Below are 25,337 nucleotides of genomic sequence, written 5' to 3'. Positions count from 1 at the left end.
GCTGCCTGGTGCTGCCTCCAGGACTGTCCTGGATACAAAGAGCACTTTAATTCTACTACATGCATGTGTTAAAGGGCACCATACTTGCTCTAATAGTCACTACTGTACAGTCAGTCACAACCTGCCTACAAATCGGTTTAGTAATTATAAAGTTTGTATTTTTTTTTTTTCTTAATTTAGGGAAAGAACTTCAGGTAAAGTGTCCAGCCCTTCTGATCTGAAGGAGGTTTCCAAGCAGAAGAGCTTTTCCTCCTCTGGACAGCTCTCATACCCTGTGTATTGCCCATCCTTTAAGAGCCACAGTGGTGTCACACAGCAGTTTAAGTCTGTGCTCTTCTCCCACTCCAACCCCCAGGTTTTATTAAATAACTAAGAAAATAGTACATACACATCAAGAGCAACTGTCACCTTTGTACAAAGCTCATTCTGTTTCTTCTCTAAGGAAGGTGAAGTCTCCTACTTCACCCCCAGCTCTCAGGGGGCAAGAAACACCCCAACCCAAACCAGTTCACTCATTCATTGACCAGTGCTGCAATGACAGATGAATGACAGCAGCGATCCTCAGCAGAAGTCTGCTTCAGGAAACATGGCCATGGCCTCAGGTAATGTTCAATCTAGGTCTGGAAGTCTACTGCAGGGCCAAAGATCTTTCTCTGGACCTGCCATCTCATCCTTCTCACTTAATTTCTACTTCCCCAGTCTACAGTACGCAATGAGAAAGGATCAGGTTTAGTTAGAACAAGTGCTTCTCAGGACATAATCCTGCTGCCTCTGATCATTAGCTTTGTGCAAGAACTTACTCATTCTCCATCTGTACATGCTAAACTATTCAGGTTTTCCCCTACCCGGACATTACGTGAACAGATCTGCTCAGATACATAATTGAACAGCACAAGATAGAGGTGGTAGTACAGTTTAACAATTAAGTCTAGGAGATTAGATACAGATAAAAACCACTTCCAACTAAGAAAAGCAGCTTGGTCCCAAGCTGCTGCTTCCATGCCAAACCTCCCAGTCAGCCCCACTGCAAGAGGGGTAAACCAGATGACCTCCCAAGGTCCCTTCCAAATAACATTACTCCATGATTTATCTTGCAAGTGACCCAACTCAGAAGATGCCCACCACCTTTGTAAGGTTTTTTAGAAGCATTTATAAGCAGAGACCATGTTTTTAAATAAAAGTTTAATTCCTTCATCAGGTCTTAACTTTAAACACAAATGCTGCTGAAAATCCTCCCAGCGCTGCTCCCCTGTCCCAGCTCTGGGCTCTTGGGGCACTGGGGGCTCCGGTGCAGGAGGCAGGAATTGGACTCTGGGTAGAGCTCAGTGCAGGATGCGAAGCAAAGCAGCAAGAAACACACGTTTTCCAGACGAACACCAATTCTTATACAAAAAAAAACCCCCTAATCTGTAATAGAACTGTTAATGTTGCCACAGGACAGGAGTTGTAGGAAGGGAGAAAAGTCTTCAGTAAAAGGCACAACTGAAAAAGTACTTCCCTAGGTCTTAACCAAGTTTTTCAGTTAGTTCCACTTACACCCCAGCATCTCAAAGGCATGCTAGTTACTCTAGCAAGTCATTTCAAGTTCCTCCTTTTCCCTTTTCCCCTTTCTCCAGCTTAAAACCAAAAGAGGAGTGCTTATAAACACCAGAGCATAAAACAGCTTGGTCTAACACGCAGTAATAGTCCAGGAGAGACTTAACAGTTTACGATTGTCTGGTACAGATACCAAGTATTCAAGTTTTAGATGATACTTATTACATCCAGGAGCCTCAGCCAGCTCTAGTTTTGGTATTTTTCTTTCAGGCACTTTGCTGCCTGTCAGGTTGGTGTTAGATCTATAGTTTTCCCAGTACTACGTATCACCAGCCTCTTCAACCCATTGCCATAAGCACTCATTAGCAGCAGCAGACAGGTTTTGTAGTCCCGCAGCCTCCTGTGCTCCCTGGTTTAAGTTCTTTTGCAAGGAGCCACACTTTCAAAGCAAGGCAGGCAGGACAAGCAACCAGAATGTGTCAGTAACTTACAGGCCAACAGGATTGCAGGCAAGGAGAGGCTAAGACAGCTGGACACAAAGCAGTTGTGTATTAGGTCACCCCAGCATCTGAGCAGGCATGTGCTAGATGCAACAACCAAGCTACTACAGGATAAAAGAGGCTCAGTTTACTAGTGTATTGGTAAAAAAAGGATCAAGGATTTGCACAGCAAGTCAAGGTGCAGCTATAGTACATGACAGTAGTCCTCTAATTGCTAGCAAGGGTAACAGTAAGCTGTGAAATTGAGAAACTGGTTTTAGCCTACACTAAAAACTAAAGCGCACAACCACTGTGGGTCCTCTATGTAAGAGGGAAAACAACGCTTGTCCAGGATGCACCTTCACCACTAAGTTCCCACAGCAAGGCAGTACTGCACAGACTATGCTCTCACCTTTGCTTTGCTGTCTAACACACTAATGGGCATTTGATTTCATCCATAATTAAGCAGAGTTCAAGTTTGAAAGCTACAGTAATCTATTTTCATGAGAGGAAGCTGTAGCAGAACTACCTCCCAGGTGCCTGCCAGGGCTTCACTAGAGTCAAGGCTTCCCCATTGCTCTTCACAGGCTTGTCAGGCTTGGAGTGGTAGGACAGCCAGCAGGCTCGCAGGCTCTTGCTGTAGATCCAGATCAACATGGCCTAGGGAGCTCTACTTCCCAAACAATTTAGGGTACACATGCACCCTAAGTTAGATCTTCTAACCCTGCCCACAGACAAACTCTCTCCCCTCCACCCCCTCAGAAATAATAGTGGCCGTATCAGTCCCGCTCTTCACAGATGGGCAAAACTGAGTCACTGTACTGGTGACCCCAATGCACAGGGTTGCTGGTGGAGCTGGAGTGTTACAGAGATGAGCTTCCCCCCGCCAGCCTCCCAGTGTTGGGACCAGAGCCAGCAAGCCTGACTCAAGCAGGAGGAGCTGTGGAGAACTGCACTGGAACAAGCAGAGTCTTCTACTGAACTTTACAACAAACTGAACAACTTTTGGTTTTAAGAAAAAAAAGCCATACAAGCAGCAGCTGGCATTTGCTGTTATAAAGGGACATGGCTGAATAAGTAGGAGACAGATTCCCCATTATGAGTCCTCCTGATGGCCTCTGCAAGGATCATGGAGATGTCAATCACCTGGAAGGGAAGAAAGATGCATCAGTGTCACTAAGAAGACATCAAGCCTGGAAGAGCAGCTGGCAAGTTCAGAACTTAAGGAGCAAACTCATCACCCAAATATATAATATTCCAGATGGAGACAAATGACTTCTACACAGAACTGCGATCTAATTACATATAACTCTGAAGATATTCTACATAGAGCATTACAAGAATTATTTCACTGTAATTCTTTGTCAGGACAAGTCTGTCACTCTTCTTTCCTGAGACTCCCTAAGCTCAGTCTGTTTACCTTAGGACAATCCTGTTCACTTTTTGCAGGTTGCAGAGAGGTTGCGGGAGTCTAAATCAAGATTAGATCACTTCCCTGAAGTTTTTGCAACTTCCAGCTGTCCATTAACACAGGAAGTCCTCAACTCCTGCCTAGCTCAAGTAGTACAGCCAATATTTTAGTTTCAGGAAAGTTAGACTCAGCTTGGGAAATGAAATACTACAGTACTTACCTAAATGGAAAACCAAGACAGAGTGAACACCAAAAGACCAGCTTTTAGCTTTCATCTAGATGGCAAAGTATTTTTGTTTATCTTTGGCAAGTATCTGAATGTTGTAATATGGAGCTGTGTCAATGGTTTGTAGTCAAGCTAGCAAGACATCTGTGGGACACGACTGCAACTCCTCTTCAGCTCACCTGCACTGCTGTGCTGACCAGAAACAATGCGTTCACCTTCCCTAGGCCAGCCCTATTCTGCTTCAAAAAAGGGACACGCTGCTTGAAGTGCTGTGCATTAGGTGGCAGATGCACAACTAAAGGTGGCATTACCAGCTTCAGAAGTTCCTATCTGCTTCTGCTCCAGTATTACAGTATCATGTATTAGATTATTACATGTATCAGCTTATCCCTCCTCCAAACTGCACAGACACAACCGCTTGCTTACACCATGGCCCCATTAGATCAGTGATCTGATATTGGTAAAACAAGCTGTGAAATACATTTACTTACATGAACCGTTTAAGATGAGCTGGATTAGAAGCTGCATTTTATCATTGTAACAGGTCTGTTATCCTCCAGCAATAGGAACAAGAGAACTAATCAACACAGCCACTGATTCCAGTAGCAATGAAACTGCCGCAAGCACTAGACAGTATTATGGGGTTTTCCCACCAAAAGGAGGACAGACAAGTGCCACCACCCCCAGGAGTGACAGAACAGAAAGGAGACGCTCACCTGGATTTTAGGGCACTGCTTCATCTTGTCCTCCTGTGGTATTGTGTTTGTGACAACAACTGCCTCAAAACAGGCGTTGTTGATCCGAGAGATTGCTGGCCCAGAAAAGATTCCGTGAGTTAAGATGGCATAAACTTTGGTGGCTCCAGCTGACACAAGCCTACAAGGTGGGGAAAAGGAAAAGGATGAAAAATTCTTCGCAAGTATTAAACTGACATTAGTGCAGGGCACATGGTAAGCATGGAAGAAGACAACACCACATGCTTAGGGGACAGGCTACCTTTGATTCCCCCTTCTAGCCCACTACTGATTTGGGGGATGAAAACAATTTAAGAAGTACCACAAAATCCACCACAGACAAAGTATACATTGAAAAATAAAATCGTTCTTCGCTCTGGGACTTTTAGATTAGATCATGCAAACCACCTTCTGTGATTTTTGCCAACACAAGGTAGCAGATATTTAATACTGAATGTTGCATATGCTGTTTTTTCTAATGTAGAAAGCTTGAAATATGTCAAAGCTTGGAAAGCTCACTTCTAATAGAAATTCAGATGTATGACATTAAGGTGACGGACCAGACAGCTCTGAGTTCTACCTCGCATAGTCAGTGACAGTACAGTGGAAGCCATACTTTCAACACAAGCATTTTTCAAATAAAGACAGACACTACAGTCTTCTAGCTATTCCCACCACTGTGAAAACTTTAGCTGGGCTTTTTACTTACTTTGTATGACATGAGATAAATAATCAAGACACTGTATGTTACTTTGTGAAACCTGACATGCAAATAATCTGATTAATTCAAAACTTGCTAACACCAGGTTTCTGATTTAGGAAAGAATCAATCAACCCTACTCACTTGTCCGCAGCGTGACAGATGGTACCGCACGTGTCTGCCATATCATCCACCAGAATGGCCACTCTGTCTTTCACATCACCCACCAGCACCATGCGATCCACCTCGTTGGCTTTCTTGCGCTCCTTGTGAATGAGGGCGAAGTCTACATTCAATCGATCGGCAATGGAGGTCACTCTGAGGAGAGAACAGATTCCAAACAACGCTTAACTCCACACAACAGCTTCAGTTAAATCTGTTAAAACCATTAAGCACAAACTGCCACTGGAGTAAGAGAAGCTGTCACCACATCTGTTACTGCTTCCAAGCAATTAATAGAAGATGCTCTGCCACCTTAGTTTCCCTTCAAGCAGTTAAACTGCAATCTCTGATCTAATCTCACAATGACAGCAACTAGATTAAGATAAAACAATCTTTCATCCTGACCACTGGAAATTAATTTGCATTTGAAACTCAAAACAAACCTTAACCAGCAAGTCTGGCAAACCTGAAGTGATCAGAATGCCTGGGAAGTTGTCATCTTTATAACACTACACTGGAAACACTTAAGCTGTGCTACAACAGGGATCTCCTTGCACTCATACAGGCATTCAATTGTCACGTATGCAAGTACCAGCACGAGGACCGTGCCAGGAGTGCATATCCAAGAAATGCAAGTCCACCACCTCAAATTTACTTTGGTTAATGAGACCACAGAACAACTTTACTGATTAATAGTAAAGTTTAGGTCCCTCTAGTATCAATACATAAAGAGTTTAAAAGCATCCAGAGTGAGCAGGAACAAAAGATGAGTAGACTCCTAGCCCCAGTATGTCCAATTCATCACCCTGGGAGTCCAACACAAAACTGTTCAACCAAACTGTTGACTGAAGTATTTAGTTCTGCAGTATTTCCATAAAATATTGCACCAGCTAAGATCCATACATTTCAGTTAAAGTGGCTTTTGAAGAGGTTTTTTTTCAGTAGTCAGATTATAGCTGTCTGACTTGGCATTCATACAGTGTATTACGCAACAAGCTACAGAAATAGATTAATATACAAAAGGTCTCGTCCAAAACAAGGGTCACAACAAAGCTACAGGAAGCCAATCAGCACCCTACAGTGGTATTATCGCTTGGCTGTTTGCAGCAGATCGCTTAAAACATGCTAAAGTATATGAAGGAGGTCAGCAAACACCGACATTTTGGTGTGACAGTCCTGGATTAAAGAACACATCTGTGTGCCTTTGCTGTTCACACATAGCCCTTACACAGAAGCATCAAGGAACAGGTTCTCCTCAAACACCGGAGAATAACCTTAATTGCCCAAACTGGCATGTTTATCTGCAGAAAGATGGGAGATTGTCAGACTATCCAAGTAGAAATGTAACAGATGCTGCTGCTTTTTGGAAAGGAACCATCTATCTTCCTTGCTCTCAGGGAGGAGGAAGAGTAGCAGCAGGTTTAAGTCCCAGGCTAGATATTCAAACCAAGGATAACAAGAAAATTCATCAATAGACTAAGCTTAATACTGCAAAAAACCCAGCCTGGATAAAAATGCATAATTAAGCAGCAGCCACAACTGTCTTGGCATAGGGGTATGAGCCACACAATTCTCTCCTTCAACCTGCATAATTACTATTCTACAAAAAACTGCTTTAGTCCAAGGGATGTAGTAATTGTGGAATTGCTACCTATGGAGCTGTGATTCTTGAAGCTATTTAACCTTTCATGTAGCCCAAGAAACCGTCCAAACATTCTCTAGGAAGAACATCTGACCACTCTTCAGTAGCTGCCACAGACTGTCTTACAGAAAGAAGGCTGGCAGAGGGAACATGTATCTTCATAACAAAGTCACTAGCGCTCTTAGAAATTCAAGCAGATACAGAAGCAGCACCTGGACGCAGCTGTCTGGCAGCTTACCTCTTGGCTCCACCAGCATCTGGTGAAACAATGGTGCAGTTTTTCCACTCCACAATGTTCTCTTTGATCCATTTAAGAACTGCAGGCTCAGCATACAGGTTATCAACAGGGATATCAAAAAAACCCTGCAAGGAAGACAACAGGAACATATGTAGCTGAAGGTCACATTCCAAAAACAGTTGGAAGAAGCTTTCTACATGATCGGGCATGCAGCCACTGCCTTTCCACAGCTTTCAGCTTTCCTTTCTACTTCCACTAATGCAAGGCAGCAGCCTTTGGGATACATAGAACAGTAATGTAAGAAGTCTTCAGAGCCAGAAATAGCTTAGGAGCATAAATAACACTTTACATCTGACGCCTTCACAATATGTAACTAGTTCTATCCTAAGGGAGTGTAGAAAACTAGCATCAAACATGCTCATTTTCAGAGCAGCAAGCTGCCTGTTTACAAAAACCAGTCTTCAAAGCTCATTACCTGCACTGTTTCCATCTACAGGAAATCACTGAAAAAAGGCTTGAGTAATATTTGCTTTCAGACTAATGCAGCCGGTTCCACTATTTTACACAGACCCAGCAGACTCCTCCAGGTAAACCTCAAAGGTCACTAGAAGCCAGAAGTTAATCCTTCACAGGGAGTGACAGGCAGGAGAGTGGGCCCAGCAACTCTAGAAGAGTGTTTCAAGGTACAGGGGGCAACACATTTTCTCACCATCGTTCCTTCTGTGCTCAGCAACCCAGCAACTACAAGAACCAGGCTGAAAAAGGCCAGATGTTGGAAGCTTATAGATGCAAGCCAAATTATTCCATTGAATCTCACCATTGCTGCTGGTGAAGCATCAACCCTATGGCACACATCACAACTCCAAGCCTCTTAAGGAAGAGGGCTATCTCCTTGGGCTCTGCTCTTATTTTGTGATCTTTCCCAAAGTCTCAGCTGTGCCCACATTGATATCTTCCATCTGAGAAAGTATTTCTGGGCAAGCTATACTGGAAGAAACTATAGTGAAGCATGAATGGCTGCATTTTCAACTGTTAAAATGACAGCCAGCCCACCTCCTTCACCAGGAAGGAGGTATCTCACCCCTCTGGGTTTAAGTGTTTGCAGCAATACAATAGATGTTCTCTCTTCTGCCACACACCTCTCAGTTGCACCAAGTTGGTTGCTTGGTCTTAGCACACTTGCTCAAGGTGGAAAGACACAACTGACAATTTAACAGCTTGCGGTCTCTCTTCTCCCTGGTATACGCTCTTGGCACTTCTCTCACACAGCTCCAGTCAAGATTTCAAATGCTCTGCGAGACTATGCTGTTCACTAAGCCAGCAAAACCCATGAATAATTTTCAATTCACCAGCAGCTTGGAAGAGAAACAAATCCAGCTTACGCAGAAGAGCGGCACTGGATGGGTACAAGTGGGATTGCCCATCTTGTCAGCAGCAAGCTCTCAGCCCCCTGCCCTGCTCCGCTGAACCTTCAAAAGCAGCTGTGCCCGCACACCTGGAGGCACAGAACCTCAGGGCAGCAGTGTCACCAGCCACTGTGCCCAACAGAGCACTGCTCGCTTCTCCCTGACAACTCTGTAAACATCAGAAAGCTCTACTCAGCATTTAGGAACACTGTAGATAAAGCCACCGTCCATCGCAAATCCCTCAAAGTACCAGTTAAGAATACAGCATCACCGTGTGGCAATAAAGTTGCATGGATCATTTACTAGCCCAACATTAATTTGCACAGTACTCATTATGCTTAGTCTGATCAAGAGCAGCTATAATTTACAGCCGAACCAGTTACCCATCTCCCTATCCTCTTCTGACTGATTCCACAAGTCCCTACCAGTCCCTGGTTTCCAAGTCCTGATCACTGCTCTGTCTAAAGAAAAGCAGATTGCTGGAAAGCCTGCAAGGCAGTAAAGAGGCTCAGACTGGAGCAGGTAAGTACCGCCCCGATTTTAGCTCCTACCTGAATCTGAGATGCATGCAGGTCCATGGTGATTATATGATCTGCACCTGCCACAGACAGCATGTTTGCAACCAGTTTGGCAGAGATTGGAGCTCGACTCTAGTACAGGAAAAAACAGTATTTAAAACAAGGTCAACTCCTTCATCAAGATGTCAGTCTTCCACTTCTAGGCAATGATTTACAAGCAGTTACTAAAAGGAGTACTCGTTAGTATTGCATAATTTCATCAGCTGGTGATTACAGCTTGGTGTATTTTCAAGAAGAGCTAGATCTTTATGGAAATACGAATTTGCAGTCCCATGCCCTGAGGTTTAAAGAAATTAAAATTTATCTCCTCTTCTATGCATTCATCTAATCCCTGTTCAGCAGCCATCACTTTCAAGGTGTGCATTCATCTTCCCAGCAGAAACCTTTCCCACATCTCTTACCTTGTCCTTTTTGTCCTGCCGAGCATAAGGGAAGCAGGGTATGACAGCAGTGACTCTGCTGGCTGAGGCAATCTTACAGGCGTTTATCATGATGAGCAGCTCCATCAGATTGTCATTGATCTCCCCACAGCCACTCTGCACGATGTAGACATCCTCTCCGCGTACACTCTCACCTATTTCCACACTGGGAACAGATGGGGAAAGGAGACTTGTATCCAAATCGAAACATGGCCATTACATGTGCCTGCAGAGCAACCAAGGGATCACATTCCCAAGAGGCTGTGGGTGACAGTGTCATATAATCAAGGGTGCTGGGCAGGAACACTGTTGCTTATTTGCTCAGTAACTATTTTACATTGCTCACTGGATCAAATCTAATGGTCCGTCAGCAAGGCTAAAAGCACCCAGCCTGCACTCTCCATCTCAGCACAAGCTGAGCATGTAAACACCCCAGAACTGGCCTCGTTCCCCTGATCAGAAGTACAACCACCTCAGCTCAAACCAGGGTACAAAGCAAGCAAGGATGATCGCCAGTCAGCAGAGAAAGCCAAACCCAACTCCTACCAGAAGCTATGCTGCAGCTGATTATTAGATTTAGAGTCAGAACAGCTCTTCACTGGCTTTAATAGAGAAGCCCTCCAGCATTTCAGTTCAGAACGGCTTTTGGGGTTAATTTCCTCCTGGATGTAATGCACGCTAATCCCTGCTGATGAATGGACTGAATGGAAGCCAAAGGTCCTGTTTGCCAGCAGCAAACCGCCAGCTTCAGCGCTTGTATCGAGACACCTGCACCAGAGTTGGAAAGAAAGCAGCAGCCTTGGCTTTCAGGTTTCATACAGAGCAATGCTGCACAAGGACTTTCGTAGGAATGGATTAACTACTAAGGACTTCCAACATTTCAATTTAGAGAAGCCTGCCAGATTTGGAAGTCATCAGAAGTCAGTCTACCAAGGACACAGTTGTTCCACGATTTCTTTCTTCTTGCACTGGAGATGCTCACTCGCTCTGCAGACTGCTGCTACATGAAGCTCTAGGAGCAAGGAGACCATCATCCAACCCACTCCTCATGACTTCATTTACAGAGCACCTGAGGGTAGATTTCCCATTTTAATTGTTCATTGTTCTCTGGTCTTCCTCCCCTCTTCTTCAACATGGTTTTGATGACTGCTCACACTTACAGTCTTACTGCTCAATATCCATCAGCAAACTGCTGTCATCTCTATTGCACACTGACAGCATACACCGATCTCTCACAAAGAATCTCACCCAGCATGAGAACCTTCTGCCAGGTGTCTGAATTCACAGTAGTTAACATACAAGCGTCATCTCCAACTGTACTTATTAACAGTCTAAAATTAAAGTGATTCAAGACATTTATTGAACTAAATTATCAATGAAATATTTTATTAAGACAATATCTTTCTGGGAAGCATGTGCTATCAATTTATAAGGGTAAACACCTGTTGGGTGTAAAGTCACATTACTTGCTGACCTAAGAACCTGCTAGCAAGCCAACTGGACAGATAACAGCAGTTCATAAAGATCAATGAGAACAGCACAATGGAAATGGCTGTAAATCAAACACTCTTTTTAAAACTCTCCTCTACAACTCTTTGCACTACCCCTGAAGTTTCAGTTACAAGCAATACCTGTGCAATAGAAACATAATATTCTACATCACATGCACATCCTGGATTATCCTGGAAAAAATTACTGTCACAGAAGAAAGGAGGGGTTGGAGCAATCATTCAAGGCTTTTGATATTATGCTGTGTGATATTATGCTTAGTGTTCATCTCTAAACCAAGTTATAAGAACTCTGAATCATTTCTAGCCTCTCCTTTAGCTTCTTCAAGCAGGATGCCAGCAAGACTTATAAAGCACAGAGACAGAAAACAAGACAAATCTTCAGTTTCAGAGGCTGGGGGAACACAGCCTGCATGACTGCAACTACATCATGGGCTGCATGTCAGCCTCTGATCCTTCCTGAATCATTTTACCTAGACCTTTAAGACTCTGATGCTCTTCAGGGTAGTTTAAAGGCACCAGCTACACCCTAAGCACAAAACTGTCAAGCCTCAAGTCATCACGGTCTAGCCTAAGCATGGAAGAGGCTGATTAACAAGGGTCAAACCCCAGGAGGCGCATTATTCCCATCATCTCCAAGCTTTTGGGGTGGCAGAGGCAAGGTCTGGTGAATTCTGCTGCTCCAGCCTCTTGTCACCGCGGTCGGGTGACACAAATCCTTCCCTCCACGTGTAGGACGGCTGCACCCTCCCCCAAAATACAGCGAAAACCTTGACAAGGCCCGTGGCACAGCCCGCATGGGCGGCGGGCGCTTCGCGGCGGAGGCCGCTAGAGGCACCGCCGGGGCCGCACAGCCCAGCACATGGCTCACCGGGCGCCCTCCGGAGCTCCGCAGCCGCTCCCCGGGACAGCCCACCCCGCCGGGGCTCACCCCTCCCCGGGGTGTCGCGCTTTGCCGAGCCAGTTGTTTCAGAGCTCGGCGCCCACCGCCGTGACCACCACGCTGCTCCGCAGCCCGGAGCTCCGGGGAGGGAGCCGCTCAGCCCGAGCCAGCGGCGCTGCACGGCGGCCCCCTGACTGAAGGACGCTCGCGGGAGACCCGGCCCTGCCCAGAGGCTGCCTGCAGGGGAAGGGCGGGATGCGCTGCAGGCCCCCGGCCCAGCAGGGTCGAGGCAGAAACGCTCCGCCGAGGCCTCCGAGCGCGGGCCCCGCCGCTCCCCCGGGGCCGGGCCCGGCCGCAGCGCCTGGGCCGCCCGAGCCCCCGCGCCAGGCCCGACCCACCGCGCCGCACTACAAATCCCAGCAGCCCCCGCGCGGCGGCTGTGGGGACCCCAGCGCCGCGGCGCCCCGCGGCCCGCCGGGAGCTGTAGTGCGGACCCGCCCCCGCCTCACCACGTCTCCTGGTTGCTGAATTTTTTCGTGACCACCTTTCCCAGCTCCAGGCCGAGGCGATCGGCGATCTTCTGCGACAGGTCCGGGTGCGAGCTGCCACTGAAGATCTTAATATTTGGCATGTTGGCGGGCGTAGCAGCGACGCTCTCCTCCGCGCTCCACCTCGTACCGAAGCCGGCTGCCGCAGGGGGACGAAACCGCCTCCTGCGCGGGGACGCGGCACAGTGGAGCACACACCACAGCAACTCACGCCTACCCCGCCATCTTACCCTTCCCGCCAGCCGTGCGGCTCTTTATAGACTCCTTGCGCCCACAGACACACCCCTGCGCGCTTCCCATTGGCTCTGGCCGGACAGGGGCGGGGCCCCGCTTGACCCCGCGTCTCTGCTGGGCGTGGCTCGGAGCTCTACCCCCTGTCCCGCCGGCCGCCTAAACAACGGCCCCCGGTGGACGTTTACGATTGGTCGTTTTCTGCGCATCTAGTCTCCGATTGGTCAGAGCGTCCGCGCCCAGAGCTGACCGACGGGACTGTCCCACGTCGCCCTGGGCTGCGGGGGGGATGACGGGGCTCGTTGTGCGTGATTGGCAGACGACCCCCCCACACACACCTCCCCGGCGGCCATGATGGCCCCTCTTCCTCAGGGGGGGCCCAGGGAGAGCCCGGTTAGCGGGGGGAGGAAAGGGCCCCGCTCCCGCCGTAGGTGCCGTGCCCGCGTCCCCCGTCCCGGCGGGTGAGGATCCCCGCGGCCGGGGGGGTTACCTCAGCATGCCGCTGTGCCTCCGCCACCGCCGAGCGCCGCCGCCGAGTGCCGGGGCGTGCGCCGAGCGCGCGTCACCTCGCCGGGCCGCGGGACCGCGGCGTCATGCGGTGTCCCCCACGGCGTCACGCGGGGTCCCCCCTGCCGCGCTGTGCCGGTGTCCCCTGCCCGGCTGCCGCACCGCCGTGTCGCGCTGTGCGGGCGTCGCCTCCCCCGGCGCTGGGCCCCCGGGCCGGGCTGTGCCGCCGCCTCCCCGCGGGACGCTGCCGGTGACATCGCCGCGGGTGGCTCGGGCTGCCCCAGCATCGCAGCCGCAGCCCGTGCGGCGCCCCCGGCTCGCTGCCCGCCTGAGCTGCCCCCACGGAAAGCCCCGCGTGTGGGAGCCAGAGCCACGGTGGGCTGAGCACCCACCAGCCTGTGATTTGCGCAGCAAACAGGGTCCCATTTGCTGTCTACAACTGCCTGACAGGAGGTTGTAGCGTACAGGGTGTTGGTCACAGGACACAGGAGAAAATGGCCTCGAGTTGCACCAGGGGAGGTTTAGATTGGATATTTGGAAATATTTCTTCCCGGAAAGGGCTGTTGGGCATTGGAACGGGCTGCCCAGGGAGGTGGTGGAGTCGCCATCCCTGGAGGGGTTTAAAAGGCACAGATGAGGCTCTTAGGGAGCCAGAGTTGGGTTATGGTTGGATTCGATCTTAAGGGTCCCTTCCAACCAAGATGGTTCTGTGATTCTGTGATTCATTAAGAGAAGTTGTAGCTTTCTCAGCACAAACAGAAGCCCGGGCACCTCATGGGGGAGGCTGGACAGTGTCAAGGACACTGGGGACATAAGAGCTCTGCTGCCTGACCAGCCCTGCAGTTGGGACCCTTCCCCAGCTCTGAGCTTCAGAGGTTGGCTGGAATTCTCTCCACATCATCAAGTTGCAACAAGTTTTTAACTGTTGAAGGATAGCGCTTACCTTCTTCACTAGAAGATAAACCTTTTGCTTTTTGTCTTGCAAACTTCCGGTCTACAAAAATACTAATAATTTATTTTCTTTGCCCTTTTCTCCAAGGGTGCTGTGCTCGGTCTCTTTTCCTTTGGCTGAATCATGAATGGATCCTATTTAAAAAATGATGGTTGCATGCTTTATGTGTGAAGAGGCATCCACTTCTGATATATACAGCTGGTGCGACTGGTTTCACTGCAAACTCAACGAGAAAAAAACATGATGGTAATCAACATTTTCTGCACTTGTCCTCAGAATTTACAACAATACTTTCTGCTATTTATTTTTCTGTCGGAAATGGCCTTTGGCCCTGTTATAAGATTAAAGAAGTTGTAATTGTGGCGGATACTCTGAATTGCAGATGCAGAGGTGTTTTTTCTGTCTTCTAGATAATTTTTAAAACCTGTGTGGGTACTATTTTAACAGGCTGTTTAATTTCTGAGGGGATTTTTTACTTTTATAATTGGGGTTTTGTACCTAATTCTATAATTCGTGTCCTGTGAACTTTCAGCCTGTATGTGATTGCATTATGTAGATTAATTTAGCTTTTGCGAAAGTAAACATTGTTCAAATGTTTTAAAATATACAAAATAAGACACAAACAGCTTCTTCAAAATTTGCATGCAGTCATGTCATTGCTACTCATTTTACTTGACTGTACATATTTTTCAGTGATAAAGCTATGTAGTCTAAAAATAACTTCAAGGCCTCTCTTCCCTGCAAAATACAGACTACAGAAGGTTTGTTGCTGCTATTGCAGTTTGAAGAATTTGGATGATAAATAACTTCTTTTCAGTCCCCCAAATAGTAGTTTCTGGTTTTGAACCATTTGCTTCTTTGTTGGTATAAATTCCATTTTTTCCCCCTGCTCTTGAATGCAGAACGAATGTCTCCTGTGCCCCAATGTCCTTGTCTCCTTCCCAGTTTATTTGTGAACCAGGCACTGGGAACCTGAGGCTAAAAGCAGCAGCAGGTGTATTAAAACATGCAAAATATGCCTCTCATTGACAAGCTCTGAGTTTCCCCTACATGGGACTTCTGAAGTAGCACATCTATCCGTTTCCCCCTGGGATCACAGAGGTGGGATTTGCAGGAGTGAAAAACCTGACAAAAGATGAAATTAAAACCTTAATCCTGTAAACTGGGGACTAGCAACCTTTCATGTGATGGCGTCTTGTTTTCCTCAAAGGCAAACAGAGCCAGGGGCTGGGTGCTGTGCCCACCCCAAGTCTCTCCAGCTCTGCGTCATTTGCTGCCTGGTGCTGCTGCCAGCAGCATTAAATGGCCACAAGTGCCCTCTAAGAAAAGTCCCTGCTGCTCTTCAGCCCTTCGAATACCACAATGGTTTTGGAGGTCACACAGCACTTGGGTTATGAGGACAAAAGTCCACCTGCCATAATGATTATCACCATTGCTAGCAAAGCTCTTAGAACCAGGTAATCTCACAGATTTGATTGAGGAGAAGCTCTTAATGCACTGAAGTCTTAGGTAAACAAGGCCACAAAGCTTGTGCATGAGGTTCCTCAGCCATACCTTGTCTATTAGCAGTTTGTGTTGCCATTACCTGAAGAAGGGGGGACAAGGAGAACAAGCTTTGAAGAGGGAGATGTTTATCTGGTTCTCGGCCTAAACGGGGTGAAGGGAGAGATTGTGTAGTTGCAGACCGCTGGCCTGTGAGTCAGGCTGTCAAAGGGTGCTCAGGAAAATGAGCATGGCCTAAGTGAAGTTTGGATGTGGAACTGCATTGGAGTATCTCCACTCGTGTGTGGAAACCCTTATTCAGAATTAAAGCGCCTAATTCCAGTTGGCTTGCTTCACTCTGAAAGCAAAATATAATAATTGAATTATCTACATCCAATCTAAAGAACTTTATGTAATTTTCCTGTGGTTTACAATGCTGGCAAGCACAAGTTGGCTTTGGTAGCAGAATGAACCGGCTCATAGCCTGAGCTGCAGTGTTCCCTCATGTTTTGGAAATTGTCCAATTAAGGAGAACCTGAAATCACATGAATGGCAAAACCCTATTTTTATTTACCTGATTCTATGGAGATGCATTTAATCAGAAATAACTTGAGAATATATATTTCAGGAAGTTTTAAGCAGCAAATTAACACTGTCAAATTTTATAGTGATGTCAATCAAGACAAGTAGCCCTTGTCCCTCTCTTGGCACATTCCTGCATACAATTGCCACTCAATTACCACCAGCCACTTAATCAAGGACACATTTTCATGCAGAAAGCCTGTGGCTGAGGGTTGGTTTTTTATTCTTTCTGTCCCCTGGTGACTGCAGCCGGTTCTGTTAATGAATGGCACTTGATAGCAACAACAGAAGGCCCTGCCCTTTGTCTTGGTAGCTGAAAGAAGAGCAGAAGCTGGGAAAAAAAGTGGACTCAAAAAGGGGTTGGGAGGCTAAAAGGAAAGTAGAGGCTGTGAAAAATTTAAGGCCTAAGAGGGGTGGGAGGCATCTCCATCATTAGGACCCTCTGGATTTCACTCCCCTCCCCTGGCTCTCACTGAACACTTTAGAGACTGGAGGCTTTTCTGTCTGGGAGCAGAAAAAACAACCCCACTCTGGGAGCAGTTCTGGTTGCTCGCTCGCTGCCCACTTCTCTGCCTCTATCATGGTTTTGCAGGGATTATTTTTATATAAATCCTCTTCTCTGCTATTCAAAGCCACTCAGATGCAGAAAGAACCCTCTCGGTTTGAATTTTTACTGGGTCTACAAGAACCCCCTCTTGTTTCCTTCACAGAGGAGGTCACTGTATCACAGGTATCCCCCGGGGCCCAATGGGTTGGTTGTATTTTGGAGTGAATCTCACCTGTAGCACTGTAAACACTGCCAGAGTTATGCAGGATGTAGCTGCAAGACAACATCCACTAGGAAAAAGCACACCATTTGTCAGGAAATGGAAAACAACTTTGGGAAATAGATAGTATTTTCAAGGTTCCACTAGAAACAATATGGATTTAGGAATGAAAAACCCTTTAAAGGATCCTCACCAGTCCCTTCGTGTTCCTATCTTTCTACTCGCATTTCTAATGTGCCTTTCTAAAGAGCCCAGTTAAAAGTATGAGGATGGAGTCCTGTTCCTCTAGCAAGAGGTGGGTATTCCTTAGATTCAGGACTGTTTCCAAGGTGCTTTTCTAAACTGGGACTGAGTGGAGCGTTATGAAGTGTGTGTCGACCTGTTGCACATCCCCAGCCCTTTCATCCCCGTCCCCTGCCCTTGGCACGTGCAACAAACCTCAGAGACGCAGCCCTGAGATTTCTGCCGCTTTGAACACAGCACGTTTGCTTTTTAATTTTATAGCAGAAACCCCCCTCCCTGTTCACCCTCCAGCTGGGGGGCAGGTGACAGCAAGGGGCAGCAGCTCAGCTGGTGCAGTGGGATGAGACATGGGCATGTTCCTTGTCTGCTCATGCTCCACACGGAATTACATAGCCTGACACAAAAACCTTTGGAAAAGTTTCCTATCATGTGTACGGACTGTTTTAATGTACACTAAATAAATTTGGGTGATGTAAATAAGCTGAGATACCTGTCTTCCCTGGCAGACTTCTCTCGTGTGCAATTAAACCCATGGGTGTCCCAGCCAGCTCCACCATGCCTGCCTACGCGAGGAATTTGTTAGGATGTTTTACACAGGAATCCAGACACCGTGCTTTAAATGAGGATAAAATTGAGACATTACTCATTTCGTTTTGACTGTCAGCTCCCTTGGGTGTGATGAAAGCAGCAGTGGGTCCCAGCTATTCAGCTCCCCCCGCTGTTGTATCTGGGGCTGCTGCGATTCCTGTGTAGTGTTGCCAGGACCTTGGAGAGGATGGAAATCCTGACAGGAGAATGTGGCCGCTACGCCGCAGGGATTAGAGTTCAAAGTGCTTTAAACCAGAGTGCCCGGTTGTTGTCTCCAGCTGACAATGACCAGCAAAGTCCACAGAGACATAAGCAGTTTGATCCAAACCTATCTTGGGACTGCTGCTTGAGGTCTGCTAGTTTTCCAGCTCCTGCTTTTTGATCCTTTAACTCCTGAAAGCCAGGTCTTCTTTTTCTCATGTATATTAGAGGGACGAGCAATAGCCAAATTTTTATCCCTTTTCTATTGCTTATCACCAGTGGAACCCTGCTGAGGACTCCTTGGGAGTGGACATCGTTTGGAGAAGATGAAGGGAGGGAGCAGACTATGGGAGTGCAATGTCATGCATGAATGCACGTTGGGGCTGAGTAATGCTCATGGGAGCTGTGAAGGCCCTGGAGGAAACCTGCACCAGCTCTAACACCGCAGCGAAAACCTGGGGGCAATATGAGAAGGGCAGTTACTGCTGGCGCTGCTTTGAGAGGGTGCGAAAGGGCAGGTGAACGCAACCTGCCACGCTCAGGCAGTTTGCCCTGGTGGGAGGGGAAGGAGAAAAACTGATTTATCTTTATGCATACACACCTGCAAAAAGATAGATTTGGGAAAAAAAAAAAATACTTTAAATTCTCTGTGCTGTGCAACCGAGGTGCAGATTTTTGAAAAAAATATCTGTGATTCAAAAATATGAACTGGAACATTTTACCTGGATCATTTCCTGTAAGAGTATCTGCAAGTGCCCAACAGCGAGGCCACAGGGTCAGCACCTAAAAGGCAGCACAGCAATAACAGAGGCAGGGCTTCATCATCCTTCTTGGGTATGTACCAGCACAGCTCCTCCCTTCACACCTCTGCCATCCTGGGGCACCTATTGCCACCACTGTACAAATAATAACAGTGTGCTGTGAAGAAATAATTCCTTTCTGACTGGATCCTGATTGACCACTAGATGGTACTAAGCATCGACTCTGAAATTGCTGATCAAACTGACAGCTGTCAATAATACTTTCAGGTTGTGGGGGGCATTAGACCCTGTGCGCTTCCCATTGGCTCTGGCCGCCCGGGGGCGGGGCCCCGCCTGACCCCGCGTCGCTGCTGGGCGTGGCTTGAAGCTCTACCCCCTGTCCCGTCGGCCGCCTAAGCAACGGCCCATGGTGGAGTTTTGCGATTGGTCGTCTTCTGGCCATCTAGTCTGCGATTGGTCAGGGCGTCCGCGCACAGAGCTGACCGACGGGACTGTCCCACGTCGCCCTGGGCTGCGGCGGCGGGGGGGTTTCCGTGAGCATGTCGCTGTGCCTCCGCCGCCGCCTTACTTCTCTTTGCTGAGACTCCCTAAGCTCAGTCTGTTTACCTTAGGACAATCCTGTTCACTTTTTGCAGGTTGCAAAGAGGTTGCGGGAGTCTAAATCAAGATTAGATCACTTCCCTGAAGTCGTTTGGCTTTAGTATCCGTGCCAGCAGTCTAAGAAAGATGGAGCTGCTGTGCTGCAGCTCAGCTCCCTGGCACCGCACCGGCTCCACCTGGGGGTGTCAGCGAACAGGAGGGAAAATTAAACCTCAGTAAAACTCCAGGTCTGAACCCAGCAGCTACAGCATTTCAATAGATGTGGTGTCAGTAAGAAGCAGCGTGTTCGTAGTGCATTAAGTGAACTCCATATTTAACATTTTCTTTCTTCTGGATAGTTTGCCTCCTAAGGAAGGAAAGAAAAAACTTAAGGGCCAGCTGCGTGGCTCTTTATAAACTCCTTGCACCCACAGTCTGCTGTAGATCCAGATCAGCATGGCCTGGGGAGCTCTACTTCCCAAACAATTCAGGGTGGGCATGCACCCTAAGTTAGATCTTCTAACCCCGCCCACAGACTAACTCTCTCCCCTCCACCCCCTCAGAAATAATAGTGGCCATATCAGTCCCGCTCTTCACAGATGGGCAAAACTGAGTCACTGTACTGGTGACCCCAATGCACAGGGTTGCTGGTGGAGCTGGAGTGTTACAGAGATGAGCTTCCCCCCGCCAGCCTCCCAGTGTTGGGACCAGAGCCAGCAAGCCTGACTCAAGCAGGAGGAGCTGTGGAGAACTGCACTGGAACAAGCAGAGTCTTCTACTGAACTTTACAACAAACTGAACAACTTTTGGTTTTAAGAAAAAAAAAGCCATACAAGCAGCAGCTGGCATCTCTGGGTTCTTTGGTAACGGCTGGTTTTATAAGACACCAGTCCATACAGTAATACATGGAAAGGTTTATCTCACAGGGGGAAAAGGATGCTGCAAGAGGAATTAGCAGGGCTCATTTGGAGAGATTTAAACTAGATTTGCAGGGGGGGATGGGGTTGAACCTGGGCTTGCACCAGGGGGGCAGCACTCTAGTATTGGTGAAGACTGGGAGGCCTCCCATACCCCTGGGGTGAAATGGGTGAGCTCAGCTCGCTCTGAAATGCCTGTACACCAATGTGTGCAGCACGGGGAATAAGCAGGAGGAGTTAGAAACCTGTGTTAGGGCAGGAGATGATGACCTAGTGGTAATTATGGAGACATGGTGGGACAGCACACATGGCTGATATGTGGGCATGGATGGCTATGTCCTTCTCAGGAAAGACAGGCCAGCCAGACGAGGTGGTGGAGTTGTTCTTCATGTGAGAGAGCAACTACAATGTATTGAGTACTGTCCAGGCATGGATGAGGAGTTGAGAGTCTATGGGTGAGAATTAAGGGGCGGATTGGCAGGGGTGATACTGTCGTGGGTGTCTATTACCGGCCACCAGATGAGGGTGAGGAAGTCGACGAGGCCTTTAGAGACTCCTTGTGCCCACAGTCTGCTGTAGATCCAGATCAGCATGGCCTGGGGAGCTCTACTTCCCAAACAATTTAGGGTACACATGCACCCTAAGTTAGATCTTCTAACCCCGCCCACAGACAAACTCTCTCCCCTCCACCCCCTCAGAAATAATAGTGGCCGTATCAGTCCCGCTCTTCACAGATGGGCAAAACTGAGTCACTGTACTGGTGACCCCAATGCACAGGGTTGCTGGTGGAGCTGGAGTGTTACAGAGATGAGCTTCCCCCCGCCAGCCTCCCAGTGTTGGGACCAGAGCCAGCAAGCCTGACTCAAGCAGGAGGAGCTCAGTAAAACTCCAGGTCTGAACCCAGCAGCCACAGCATTTCAATAGATGTGGTGTCAGTAAGAAGCAGCGTGTTCATAGTGCATTAAGTGAACTCCATATTTAACATTTGCTTTCTTCTGGATAGTTTGCCTCCTAAGGAAGGAAAGAAAAAAACCTAAGAGTTGCAGAGCAGACAGAGCATGGGCCTGTTGGCGGCTGCGGCAGCGACACTCTCCTCCTCTTGGCTTTTCTAATTTTTGATCCATGCCCAGCTTTATAAATAGGTGTGTTTTGTCTCATTCGATGTCAAGCATCGTTAGTTAGTTCAGCATGGGAAATGGTGTGATGCAGATTAAAATAACGAGCCTGGAGGCACAGAGAACGTGTGTGAGTCTCCACTGCTGCTGCCTTTGCTTTAGACAACACATTCAGCCCCCGTACAGAGAATGACCCAGTTGCTAAGTTTTTTGTGTTGGATCTTTATCAGACTTGGCTTTTATAGTTCCTGGAGGCTTTGGGGCACATAATGGGCACAGATTGCTGCCTTCCTCCCTGATAAGCAGAGAGCAGTTCATCGTGCCAGGCAAAACGTGTCCCCGAGGGAACGGATACGGGAAACATCACCTGTAGCTAGGAAACTGTTCGCCTTGCTCAGATTTCTCCCTGGGTCTGGCATTAGAGTTCTGCTGGGCTGTCGTCCTGCAGACACACCAGAGCAGCAGAAGCATCAGGCCCCCTCTGGCAGGTCCTGCACTGTCACCTCTTCGCAGTGCCAGGCAGAGGCTGTGATGTGTCCGAAAACACGCTGGAGCTGCTCGGTGGGTGCTCAGCCGAAAGGCATCGGGCAGGAGATGGTGAACAGAGCGGGGTTAAAGCACGTCCTGGCTCTCCCCTGCTTTGGGGCGCCAGGAGGACCAGCTTTCCCAGCACGGCTGCAGTGCCCAGCGCCAGCGGTGATGGGGTCAGTGCCGCGTCCCCCTCCCAGAGGGGAATTAAGCCAAAACACCCATTAACACCGCAAAACCGTGCCAAGTCAAACAGTTCATTTCAAACCTGCATTTTTGCTGCTTCATGGCTTCCTTCATAGCCTGGCACTTAACTGCTGTGGAGTCTGGAGACGTTGTGGAGTCCTTAAGCTGTGCCCTTCCAGTATGGAGACATGAGCATTTCTATAGCAACAAAAACAGGGGGTTTTGCTTACGAGCAGTGTTTTGTATAGCTACAAACAGTCACATTTCCACAAAGTTCTTAAAAAAAGACACAAATGCTAGATTGGATAGTAAGATTAATATATTTAATCTTTCTTGTTTGTAAAACAAGACATAAATTTGTGTACATATATAATTTATATATATATTTTTCTTTATATATACTATATACAAGCAATAAAAAAAATTTCCTCTTATTAGGCTGAGAGATTTAGGGAGGAATGATCCAGGCTTAACAGGGAGCTCGAAGAAACTCAGAGTTTTGTAATAGATAATTCACGGGGAAAAGAAAAACACGGCTCCCTGTCAGCCTTCAGCATTCTAACAGGCTTTGCCCACCCTGGACTGAAATCCAAATTGGCTCATCCACTGTCTATTTGCTACATGGTTCTTGAAAGCAGGAGGCTGTCCCCACAGCAGGATCCCCTCTGCCGTGCCGACAGCAATGGCCAAAGGGGCCCAAAGCCACGGGCCAGGGGAGGTTATTGCACTCGGCAGAGGACGCGCATGTTAAAAGCACATTGTGCATTTCCATAGCTCCTGTGGAAGAACGAGAGATGTTGGATGTGTGCATTTATAAAAAAATAAGAAGAGGTGGGAAGCAATTAATCATATGGAGATCCCTGATCGTCCCCAAGCGCTGGGGCAAGCTGGCTGGGTTTGCCAACTGGTGTCACTCCTGGCACTGTGAGGCCAATGCCACGATCTCCCTTTCCAGCCGGCGGAGGGTGCGATGGGGACAGGCGCAGGGACCCCCGCCAGATCCGCGCTCCCCACGCGTGTGGGAAGGGCAGTGGGTGGCAGGGTGAGGGCGATGCAATGTGCAACCTTGCATTCAGCTCCGCGCTCTGTTTTGGAGGGTGGGTGAGTGCAGTGAAGCACCAATTAAGGTGGTCTGATTGATCAGGTCTAGAAGCTAGACTGGAAGGAGGAGGGGAACCTTGTGGTGCAAAGGGAAGCAATTAGGAATCGTTTTACCTTTCTCCTGGAAGTGAAAAAAAAACCACAATCCAAAAACCCCAACTCCAAATAAATAACCATCACACAGTACTAAATAATGCTTCTATGGCAGTCAGTGTGGTGGAGAGAGGAAGAGAAGCCCAGCGCCCCGGCGAGGAGGGCTGCCTGGCTCGGGGGCAAGCCGTGGCTCACCGACAAAGCTGATCTGGGGTTCAGCTCTAATGGGCATGGTGAAAGGAGACAGGAGAGGGTTTGGGCTGAGCCTTGGAGGCACGCACCTGACCTCTGGACAATGGTGTGAAAGAGGTCACCTCTCAGCTGCTAGCCCTGCTTCTGTCTTGCAGTGGTCAAAGATCAGTCTGCATTCTTGCAGGCTCTCTAGCGTGGACACAGCCATCCAGCAAAGGAAGTGGAACATAGAATCATATAATAGAATCAAAGAATCATTTAGGTTGGAAAAGACCCCTAAGATCATCAAGTCCAACCTTTAACTTGGCACTGTCAATTCCACCTCTAAACCACGTCCCAAAGCACCACATCTACACATCTTTTAAACACCTCCAGGGATGGTGACTCCACCACTGCCCTGGGCAGCCTGTTCCAATGCCCGACAGCCCTTTTTGTAAAGAATTTTTTCCTAATATCCAATCTAAACCTCCCCTGGTGCAACTTGAGGCCATTTCCTCTTGTCCTATCACTTGCTACTTGGGAGAAGAGCCCAACACAGAAGAGCTCCAACCTCCTTTCAGGCAGCTGTGACAGCGATAAGGTTCTCCTTATCTCCTGTTCTCCAGGCTAAACAGCCCCAGGTTCCTCAGCTGCTCCTCATCAGACTTGTGCTCCAGGCCCCCCACCAGCTTCATTGCCCTTCTCTGAACTCTCTCCAGCACCTCAATGTCTTTCTTGTCATGAGGGGCCCAAAACTGAACACAGGGTTCGAGGTGCAGCCTCACCAGTGCCCAGTACAGGGACATGATCACTGCCCTGGTCCTGCTGGCCACACTGTTCTTGATACAAGCCAGGATGACATTGGCCTTCTTGGCCACCTAGGTACATGCTGGCTTGTGTTCAGCTGCTGTCAACCAGCACCCCCAGGTCTTTTTCCACCAGGCAGCTTTCCAGCCGCTCTTCCCCGAGCCTGTAGCGCTGCCTGGGGTTATTGTGACCCAAGGGCAGGACCCAGCACTTGGCCTTGTTGAACCTCAGCCCATTGATCCAGCCAGTCCAGATCCCTCTGTGTGGCCTTCCCACCCTCCAGCAGATCAACACTCCTGCCCAACTTGGTGTCATCTGAGGGTGCATTCAATCCCCTTGTCCACATTATTGATAAAGAGATTAAACAGAACTGGCCCCAATACTGAGACCTGGGGAACACCACCCATGACTGATCACCAACTGAATTTGGCTCTGTTCATCACAACTCTTTGGGCCTGGCCCTCCAGCCAGTTCTTTACCCAGTGAAGAGTACACCCATCCAAGAGTACACCCATCCAAGAGTACACCCATCCAAGCCACGAGCTGCCAACTTCTCCAGGAGAATGCTGTGGGACATGGTGTCAAAGGCTTTACTAAAGTCCAGGTAGACAATATCCACAGCCTTTCCCTCATCCACTAAGTGGGTCACTTGGTCATAGAACGAGATCAGGTTGGTCAAGCAGGACCTGCCTTTCATAAACCCATGCTCACTGGGCCAGATCACCTGGTTGTCCTGCACGTGCTGTGTGATAGCACTCAAAATGATGTGCTCCGTAACTTTCCCTCGCACTGAGGCCAGACAGGCCTGTCGTTCCCTGCATCCTTCCTGCTCACACGCATTAAGCCCTCGCCTTTTGCATGGGCAGTGCCTGTGCTCAGGACTAGGGCACTGGTGCCTAAGCTGTGAGAGTAGAGCTTGCTGGGGTGACCCAGCCCTGCCCCAGGCTTGTAGCATCCTGCCCGCGCTAGGACTATTTCCCAAGCCCCAGCATAGCAGCAGGGACCTGCACCCCAGAGATCCCTTGTGCTGCTGATCATGTTGCATTTGCGGGCCAG

At 48.3% G+C, this 25,337-nt stretch overlaps 1 protein-coding gene and 1 long non-coding RNA gene across 2 annotated transcripts; one reads left to right on the top strand and one right to left on the bottom strand.

The window, feature by feature from the left end:
- Positions 1-1,165: 1,165 nt before the first annotated feature.
- Positions 1,166-13,383, bottom strand: PRPS1 (phosphoribosyl pyrophosphate synthetase 1). The gene is made up of 8 exons (XM_082062116.1): positions 13,192-13,383; positions 12,432-12,635; positions 9,514-9,697; positions 9,086-9,184; positions 7,129-7,253; positions 5,231-5,404; positions 4,369-4,528; positions 1,166-3,161 (listed from the first exon to the last, which is right to left on the bottom strand). The coding sequence occupies exons 1-8, from the start codon at positions 13,197-13,199 to the stop codon at positions 3,069-3,071; spliced, it is 1,047 nt and encodes a 348-aa protein (XP_081918242.1). The 5' UTR covers positions 13,200-13,383; the 3' UTR covers positions 1,166-3,068.
- Positions 12,990-14,541, top strand: LOC309444363. The gene is made up of 2 exons (XR_014185007.1): positions 12,990-13,162; positions 14,248-14,541. It is a non-coding gene; the product is annotated as an uncharacterized lncRNA (long non-coding RNA).
- Positions 14,542-25,337: the final 10,796 nt, after the last annotated feature.

This window comes from Streptopelia decaocto, assembly GCF_964273445.1.
Source record: "Streptopelia decaocto genome assembly, chromosome: 10".
Classification (NCBI taxonomy): domain Eukaryota; kingdom Metazoa; phylum Chordata; class Aves; order Columbiformes; family Columbidae; genus Streptopelia; species Streptopelia decaocto.
This window is presented reverse-complemented; position numbering and strand designations above follow the sequence as displayed.